We start from the raw sequence: 10,196 nt of genomic DNA, 5'->3' as shown, positions 1-10,196 counted from the left end.
AAAACAAATACCTAATTATTAATGGCAGATAAGAATAAATGGCTTTATCTAGAGCTGCCTAACATAGACGAAATATTCCCTTATTTACGTATTCTGAGAAAGACCAGTTCGTTATGATCACAGTGTTTGAATGTTTGACATAACTATATATGTATCTGAAATAAAAAATAATAATTTATCAAAAAAAAATGAAATAAAAAATAATTAAACTAACTAGTCGGATCAAGGAAGTTATATGTTACATCGGATATTTATTAATCGTAAATAACAATCCACTATGCAGAAATACAATGTGTGTAATTATATGTAGCTCTACGATTAACAAATACCCAGTATTAATCACCGATATAATTTTCCGGTCAACTATATATATCTGATAATTTTAGATACTTTACTTGAACAAATTGAAGAACACAAAACAAAGTTCAATTCATTGAAACGAGTCTGAAAATAAAGACCTAATGACTTTCAGACATCTCTTTCTACTTTACACACCTAATCACAATAACCCACAAAAAAAAATTAAATGAAACTAAACTTTCTTAAATACCAAAAAAGAAAAAAAAACTAAAGGGAATCTTTTCATGGCATTGACTTCTCTTTTGTTGGTCGGTCACTCTCAAATTATTTTATCCTTTTTTTCTATTATATTACCGACGACGTTCAGGGGTCCAACGTGGCAATGATGGGCTGAAGTGAGTTGACACGACTCGCGAGTCAAGAAGCTCCATGATTGGCGTGAAGCTCACGCACCTGGGCACTTTGTACTGGTTAATCGACGCGCCTCTTGATATCGCGTAGTCCATTAGCTCCTCGAACGTGCCGTTTCTCACGACCCGGATCTCCAGCGGCCCGATCGAGTTGTCCGCGACTCGGCACTGACGGTAGACCGAGTTGAGCGATTCCTCCATGGCCAGGCAGCACCTGTCCAGCACGCGCCCGCTCGGCGACTCGCCGGAGTCCTTCCCCAGCAACTCCCAGTATATGACATAATGCCCCGGAATGGTTTTCGTATCCGCGTAGCTAGTGTACTCCACAACGCTGGTGTTGGACTCCCGGAGGAGCCTCGACGCGTTCTCCACCGCCGCCTGCAGCTCCGCCTCGTCGGTCTTGTCGGAGTCGATGCTGAGCAGGACATTCTTCCGCCTAATGAACTGGAACTGCGGCGCCGAGTTGTGGTACCCGGTGACTCGGAGTATGTCCCCGACTCGGTACCGGCACAAACCCGCGTATGTCGTGATCACCAGCTCATACTCCTTGCCGATTTCCACGTCGGCAAGGTCAACGAGTCGCCGCGCGGGCGAGTCGCGAGTCGAGTTCGGCTCGTGCGGCAGGAACTCGAAGTAGGCCATGTTCGGCATGATTGTGTACGAAACTTCCGAAGGCTTGCACATGGGGTTGAGATTCAGCCCGAAGTAACACTCGGAAGATGCGTACATGGTGCAAGCCTTCGGCAAACCGCCGCTGTAGTAATCGAGCGTCGGAATATACTGCGCCATAGCGCCGGTAACGATCACATCCAAGTACTTCGTGTTAGGCCAAATCCGTGTTATAATCCCCTCCCAATTCTCCTCGGAGCATTCCCGGGCAATGAAATCAGCCAGCTCCGGGTCGGGTTTGGACATCATCCGGGTCATGCATTCGCGGACAGACGGGTCGGTTACTTTCGGGTTGAGCGACCCTGTCCGGATGTCCTCGGCCAATTGCTGCCAATTCAGCTGGAGGAAGCGGATTGCGCGGAGGAGGCCGGAGGCGAACACGGCTCCGACACGGAGGACTTGTTCGCGTTGGTAAAGGCCGCAGAGCATCTGTGTGTACATGCTCTGGAACGAGTCGGGGCAGAGGATGGCTTCATTGGGGCTGGTGTAGACGTTGTACGGGTCGTGGGGCCGGGTCTTGAAGTGCTCGCTCTTGTAGTAGCTTGTTAAAACGGGTCGGGCTACGAGCCCGCCCGGAGTCTCGGTTTCGGATTTGATGAATAGGAAGTAAAGTCCTTTGCCTTTGTCCAATCCCTTAACGTATCTGTTCCATCAAAAAAACACATGCATTCGTCAGAACAAAAGAAAAAAAAAACAAATTAAATTAAACGGACTCCATTTCATATATATGTATCTATATATATAGATATACTTACAGGTTCATAACAGGCATGAGAAGACTGTAGAGAAGCTGGCGACGGTCCAATTCTTCTTTGATTGTTGGCATAAGCTTTCTCTCTCCAGCTGATGTTCCAGAGCTGTTCATAAAACCAAAATTAAACAAAATAAAATTAGCCTCCAAAATATATTTCGTAAGACTGAATAATTTACTTCATAATGAATGAAAGTAAAATTAGTATGTGCTTAATCATATATTAATGAATTTTACCTGGTGAGGAATTCTGAAACAGGGTGAGAAGACAAAATTGGGGAACGATCGCCGTCGGCGATTCTCTGGATCAACGGCTGGAGATCTTCGTAGGTAACCATCGGAATTTTCGATTTGAAAGTTTCACGGTCGGTGGCTCCGTTGAGGTTGAAACCCTTGAGGTATTCGGTTTCTGCATTTCGGGTCAGGATTTGGGCAAGCACGTTCTCCTGAACCGAATCGGCGTTTCGGGTCATTTCTTCAACGAATTGAAGTGCCTTTGCGTCTTTCTCGCATGCCGGAGGACCCAACGGAGACGAAAGGATCGATTCGACCGCCATTGATGGAACGAATGTAGCTAAGGAAAAAGAAACAGAAACTGTATGTGTATTTTTAGAGAGAGGAGAGAGAGAGGGGAAGTAATTAAATTCAATTATTTATATTGTGAAGAAGGGTGTGAGAAGTTTGGGGGGAGGGGAACTGCTATTTATAGGAAGGGGAACACGGGTGCCATCTCACGTGCCATGTCACTGTAGGGGCCGAAGGCGAAAAACGTGCGTTGTACGAAGAAAGTCAGACTCGGAGGGGGCAAAATGGTAAAAGAACACAAGTAGGGGTATTACCGGAAATATGTTGTGCAGCCGGGGGAGGGGACAAGGTGGGGCCCGCACACGTCGTCCTTGTTCCACAGGAGGGGTGACGGTAGGGCCCGTTGGCACACGTCAGCAAGTCACAGGGCAGGGGTATTTTGGGGTTTAGGACCACCCTGTGGACTGCGTCAGCCAACAAAGCAGGCCTATTTCCGGTAAAAGTGTTGGTCCACGACAAAGATGGGCTGCCGGCGGGAGAGGCAATTTAGCACTGTTGCAGACGACAGTGTTACGTGACGTCTTTTAGATTCGTCAGACTTGTTTATTATATTCCTTTTTTTTTAAATTATAAAAAATAATGTATTTTTTAATTTTTAAAACAATTAATAATATTATCTTCTCGTATTTCTTTTCTTTGGATTAATAATAGTATTTGCATATGCATTTGTTTAATTTGTGTATGTGTGTTGTAGGAAGATGATAAGTTTGCTTTTTGTTGTTGTTATATGGATGTATGAATTATGATCAACATTTCGTCAATGGTGTGTTAGTATAATTTAGAAGTTGTCGATTAGTTTTTAATTTTTTTAATAAATGATGTTGTAAAGATGCTATAATTGCTAAATTACAAGCAAACACCGTTGAAAGGGTGTGTAATAGCTCACTGATCGAGTGTTCTTGCGCTAAAGATGAAGCAATTTGCAGAAGAAGTAGAATATAAAAATACATCGGTAGGGGAGCATTTCGCCTAATTCAGTTAGTTTTCTCATCTTTGATTTACAAGCTCACACACATATACATATAATTACATATAACAATATGTACAAATATATACGCGTGTATGATACGATGTACCGCATTGCAGCACATAATATAACATATCATAAAAATCTTTTTACTTTGGATAATGTCAAACTAATTTGGTGGTTGATGGCATAAATGCATGAATTGAACTAGACTTATGCTTCACCTAAAATAGCATAGTGGGGATAATTTGTACTCATTTTATTGGTAAAACGTCAAAAACATTTTGATGAGCACAACAATTGTCACCACATTTATAATATTGTCCCCTCTTTTTTTATAATCCTAACTACCAAAGCCTAGACATACATATTTTAGATAGATAAAATAAAATGATAAAATTCGAGCATGAAAGGAAAGTTTATCTTATTTGTTGCACTTGATTGCCAATTAATATTATCTAATCAAACATCATAATTGACGAACGATCGGGCACACTAAGACCAAAATCAATTGACTTAGGTCACAACTGGTTACGTATGATAAATTAGGATAAAATTGCGGGTTACTTCAATTTTCTGTACCTATCAAACATCAAATAATTAATACCATAGACGACCAATTTGATTTTTAAAAAAAATACATGTCATGGAGTTGATGATTGTTTGTTTTATAAGTATTTTTTTAATTTATATTATTGTGTATAATACACCAAATTAGAAGCTAGTATAGTACGTAGTTCCTAGTTTAGCTAGGGTAGGATTGTGAATATAATAACATATAGGTGTGGAAATTAATTTAAATTTATTTTTGAGAGAGAGAGAGAGAGAGAGAGAGAGAGAGAGAATTAATCACGTGGGTGGTGATTTCCAGCACAGTTCCTGGAATTTGTGTACAGCATTCAGCAGATGAAATCTCAGGAGTAGATTGTTGCTGGAATAATGATATACACATTTATGCGCACGGAATGGAGCCCTGTCTCACTCCCCCTTATTACGGAATTAATAATAATAATTAATATTAATAATAATGAATAACACCTACACCCCTGATGTATTCTAAAATAACTTTAAGGTCCTTGTAGTATCGGTAATTACAACTACCCCCTAAAACATTGTTAGAAACCCTAACGGAATTGTGCATTGGATAATTTATTAGGGTTCTTAACGGACTATTAGTTTCAGACAGTGGTGGAGACAACATAGAGCTAAAGAGTGACATGGTTCTCCTAACATTTCTTAAATCCTTATTATTTTAAATAAAATTTATGAATTTTCGTCTATGTTAGACTTAATGGCCCGTTAGGAAACAAATTAAGTGCATATCTGTCCCCAGGACATGAAATTTTGGTTCCGGTAATTGTTTCAGGGATATGGCTGTAATTACCACTACCACAAGGATCTTAAAGTGATTTTAACATATCTCAGGGATTTAGATGTAATTTACCCTAATAATAATAATAATTTTGAGGGAATAGAATCATTTTGATTTAATTATGCATACTAATTGTACAGTCATGACTGTTGAACATATAATTTGAAGCAGAACGTGTGTGTGCATGCTTTGTTATATTAAATTGAGATTATTATTATTATTTATTTATTTATTTATTTTATTTGTTTCTGAAATTGGATAAAAGGGAGAGGATAATGTAAAATCATTATTGTTGTAACAAATAAATCAAAAATAAATAAAATAAATTTTATTTATGTACTATGTTGTCAGCTTCCACGAACTGAATATCTAAGCCAATTGATGATTAATCTTTAAGAAATAATTAGCTAGTTATACTAATTAATTATTAAAAATATGTATTTTCTGAAGAAAAAAAATTGTACGTACTTTCCTGCAACCAGACAGCTTAGATAATTTAAACTACAGACTGGTAAAAAAAATTCCATATTGTATTAAACTTTGCTTAATAAACAACTGGTCCTAAGTATTAATTAGACAGAACTAATTGTGTTTAATATTTAATTAGCAGCTGAATTATATTAACAACCGCCCTAATAATGCAACCGACTGTTCAGAATAAATATAATTAATAAAATTACAACAACATGTAAACTGCTGCATACATAATCTTTGGTTTAACCAAGAAATATACCTGTTTATGCGGTTGGCTCTTTAAATGCACATGATTGCTAATCTTTAGATTTGACCTGACAGATAATTAGTCAGCTAATTATATTCGACCCGTTTTCGATTTCGTATTCAAATACGAAGTACCCAAGAAATGCACGAGCTCCGGTTAATTCGAGTAGGTTTATTTGATGTTACGCCTCGTGAATTTTTTTCGACATGTTGTGTTATTAGTTTAAGTATTCCAAGGTTTGAGTAATTAGAGGAGTACTGTTATTATCACTAATAATAATAAAATTTCCGTTTTCTTGATTAAGTGTTACTGTCACTAGTCAACGATGCAAACAAGTTTACTTGAAATGTGATTAATAAAATGTTATTAATTTATTTCGTGTACGTACATAATTAATATGTTGAAATATAGATTAGAATTATATCCTAACTTAGGGTTGGGCTCGATTTATCGGCCAACCGATCACTTTCAACCTGCTTTTTTTTTAGCGATAATTTTTTTGTCGGACCGGTGATTTTGACCGACCCACATGTAAATGGGCTGGCTGGTAGTTTTCAATTTACTCAAAGTCGATTGATCGGGTAATATTCGGTCAATCAACTTTTTTAATAATAAAAAAATATTATAAATATTATCAATATTCAATAAAATCAGGTGGTCAAATCGGATAAGTAATTGACTTATAATTGCCCGATTCGACCCATTCACAACCCTATTCTAATTAACACATTTAGTTTAGTGGGTTTTTTTCCTCTAAAAGAAATCAAAACTATATATATACACCGACTGTTGAATAAATATCGTTCTCGTACAATAATTCACAAATCAAACCATACAAGCTAATAGATAAATGTTAGACTGAAAAATTGTGACAAAAAAAAAAATCTAATTCTACTTAATTTGGGATTTTTTAAATTTCATGGGAAATGTGCAGCATTTAATTTCGCTTTCTTTGACTTTAATAAGACATTGAGAAATTAGCACGAAACAACTAAATTTGATTTGGCCGAATTAGACGAGTCAAAAAGATTGTCCACGAATTTCAAAGTAAACCCTAATTATTGATACTAATAATTAAATAAACTTCTACTAATAGTTAATCAATATCTCAAACCACAAAAATTGAAATAGTTCCATTCAAAGTAATTAATTAATTAATTAATCAATCTGGTGTGACAACGTATCCCATCATGCACGCAAAATAGTTTCTTGTTCATGTCAAACACTCCATTTTGCCAAACATGTAATAATCACCTACCCTTGTGTGTGTGCGTGTGTGTGTTAACCAGTCAAACGTTAACTGCAGTTAATTAATAAACAAAGTTTCATTTTTCCACAGTTACATTAGTTTTGTTTTTCTCCCTTAGAGTTAGGCTTTCGTTGAAAATTGTTGCATGGGGAGGTTGACTGTGTTAATCGAGGTCTACGAAATGCTACACCTGATGAAAAATATCGGATGATTTTGCACCCGTGTATCTATACAAAATTACAAATAATCATCCAATAAACACACATATACACGTGTATATCTGTGTGTGTGTGTGTGTTATTATTTGTAGAACAATGGTGCATTATCGCTCGATGTATTTAATTGGGTGTAGCGTCTACAAAACTGTTAATCGATTAGAAAACTTCTACCATATATATATTCCAGAGTTTCAAATTATATTATGGAGTAATTTTCATTTCGATTTTCACTTATTTTTCCAAAGAAAACAAAAGGGGTGGACTCGAATGAAATTGGGAATTTTTATTTAATTATTATCCTGTTTTTATTTTCCAAAATAAATTCGAAAATTTCTAGAAAATATAATTAATTTTACTTAATGACCCATTAAATAAATTGGAAAACCATACTACCGAGCCTAGGAATCGGGACGATGTTTTCTACAATTTGATCAAAATTATTGAATCGAATTAAAAGTTGGAATTAATTTTCACCAAAATAAATATTGGAAATTACAGTAATTCGTTATGCCGACTTCCACCCCTGACTCCGAGTGACGATGAAAATATTATTCATTACAACCAATTTATTAACTCTAAAGAAAAAAAAAAGGCAAGAATGTGACATGGTAAAGGTTTGTTATTAATTTGTTGTTGAATCATATTTGGATATTTGATTTTTAATTTACCAAACAACAAATTGAAGTGTGACATTTAATTTAGACGAGATGTTGTTGTCGTTACGGGTGATTTATATTAATTAAATGGAACTATTCCGAATTAATTGATATAACATGAAACTATTGCTATCATGCTAATTAATTGGTGTCCCCTCCAATTTCATAAATACATTCACATGCTCTCATTATCTATGTTTAAACAATATAAAGCTAGTTTTTGCATGTTACATTTTTTCTGAGCCCTAAGTTATGTATTTAAATGTCTAATAGAGCTAGTGTTATGTTTTAGAGTAAGTTCAATTGCATTATTACTAAATGATAGTAGAGTGTGCATGTAGGTTTAGATAGAATTACTAGATACTCGATTCAAGATCGATCATTGAAAATTAAATTTGAGTTTCAATTATTAGCATGACGAACACATATATTCCGTTTTTTTATAAGATACAAAGCTCCAAATAGAATCAAAATAAGATGATAAAAGTATAGTTAAAAATAAAATCGAACTTTCCAAGCTCGTTTGGTATTATTTAGAGGTATAGACTGTTCCAGGTGTTTAGTAAATTTAAAAAAAAATATCTTAAAAATTATAAAATAAGCTGTTGAAGAGCAAATAATAAGATATTTTTTAAAAAGTACATACACCCCCACATTTTGATTTAAGGATTTTAGACATAACAACTTATCAGCTCTTAAAACATGTTATCAGACGTACGTTTAGCCAAACGCCGCCCTTAGATGAAGGGTTTAAGCTCATTTATGGTCTCCTTGACTGTAAACTATACCAAACTCCGTCTAAATCTCTAAAGTCGACTCAAATTCAAGTAAATTTACGCAAAATACACCACTTGGTCAGTAGTTTATACAATATTTATTTTTATACATCCTTCTTTTTATTTATTAAATCATTAATTTTCTTTTAGCATGAGAAAGGAAAGAAAATTGCAATTGGAATTACTCTTGTATCATAAATAATAGGACATTGTTATTAATTTGATTTGTGCCCTTGTAGCATATCACTGTCATTTTCTTCTCTCTACACAGAAGACCAATAACAAATTATTCGACAAACAATTAGGCTTTCTTGATAGGTGCATGCAACAAAAAAAAATAATAATAAAAAAAAAAAAGAAAAAAAGATTAATCAAATTTCAAAAGTAAGTGCCCTTTTCCTTCATCTTTTTTCCTAATTTGAATTGTTACGTTCCAATCAAATTAAAGGAAGAAAAACAAAATAATTAAATAAATAAATGGTCCACCAAATAATTTGGTCTGGTGTAAGGATATATGGATAGTCGTACTGTACTGCTAATGGGACAAACGTGGTGCTTTAATAATTCTTCTTTTCTTTTATTTTTTTTATTTTATTTTATTATTTTTTATTTTTTTGTTGATAGTCAAAAGTCTACATATATAGAGAGATGCACACGACTTTTGGGCACGTGAAACATTTCAGGAGGCAGTCACTATTCGATTGGAGCCGAGCCGACCGGGGTCTAGGAAACTTCCCTTTCTTAATATTTTTTACACGTATTTTTTTTTTCTTTTCCAATTAAATTTTAATATAATTGAGCTGATAAATTATATATAATATATGGTGATCAATCTTAATTGCATATCTACAATTAAAAAAAGATACAACTCATTAAGGAAAGAAAAGGAGAAAGCGGTTTTAATTGCAGGCACATTGTTTTGTCTTCATTTTTTATTTATAATATATTATTTTTTCATTTAAAAAAATGGTTATAAAAATCTAATGTCACAACGTTTTTAATGGGAAATAAGATGTTACTTCTGGTTAATTACACTTGGTGGATTTGAACCATAGATCTACAATTTGTATGTATATTTGTATTTAGTGAATAGTTACTTAAATAAATCTACAATTTAAATTTACCCAATGTAAATAATCAGATATAACATTTATCGTCTCTTTTGTAATTATTAGAAAAGAGTAAGAAACAAATATTCCGACAAAAGAACAATCAAACGGACCCTTTGGTTTCCCCTAAAGTTCAAATAGTATAAAGCTAAAGTTATATTTAGTGATGCTTCTTCGGTATTTACTTCATTGGCTGTGAATTTTCTAAGTCAATTCCTAAATATCTATGCAAAGAAGTGATGCATGAACCATATACAAGAAGATAAAAAAATCAAATCAAAGTAGAGAAAAAGCTACTCGAGTCTGATTTTTGTTTGGCTCGATTAAAATTCATTCAAAATCGGTTCGATTGCTTATAACAAAATCAAGCTTACACAATTTAGAAATTCAATAAGAATTCAAAAAAAAAAAAA

The 10,196-nt window shown here is 34.7% G+C and overlaps 1 protein-coding gene across 1 annotated transcript; it reads right to left on the bottom strand.

Moving 5' to 3' along the window:
- Nucleotides 1–404: 404 nt before the first annotated feature.
- GH3.1 (Auxin-responsive GH3 family protein) lies at nucleotides 405–2,807 on the bottom strand. The gene is made up of 3 exons (XM_012981431.2): nucleotides 2,368–2,807; nucleotides 2,135–2,236; nucleotides 405–2,022 (listed from the first exon to the last, which is right to left on the bottom strand). Exons 1-3 carry the CDS (start codon nucleotides 2,685–2,687, stop codon nucleotides 651–653), a joined length of 1,794 nt encoding a protein of 597 aa, XP_012836885.2. The 5' UTR covers nucleotides 2,688–2,807; the 3' UTR covers nucleotides 405–650.
- Between the last annotated feature and the right edge of the window lie 7,389 nt (nucleotides 2,808–10,196).

This window comes from Erythranthe guttata, chromosome 2, assembly GCF_056151865.1.
Source record: "Erythranthe guttata isolate IM_541 chromosome 2, IM_541, whole genome shotgun sequence".
Taxonomy (NCBI): Eukaryota; Viridiplantae; Streptophyta; class Magnoliopsida; order Lamiales; family Phrymaceae; genus Erythranthe; species Erythranthe guttata.
This window is presented reverse-complemented; position numbering and strand designations above follow the sequence as displayed.

Bases quoted from the DNA above. Each gene is read 5' to 3' on its own strand.
- GH3.1 (XM_012981431.2), bottom strand. From the start codon at position 2,687: ATGGCGGTCGAATCGATCCTTTCGTCTCCGTTGGGTCCTCCGGCATGC. The intron at 2,237-2,367 runs GTAAAATTCATT...TTTTATGAACAG, and splicing joins GTTTCAGAATTCCTCACCAG to CTCTGGAACATCAGCTGGAG. The intron at 2,023-2,134 runs GTAAGTATATCT...TTGATGGAACAG, and splicing joins CTCATGCCTGTTATGAACCT to ATACGTTAAGGGATTGGACA.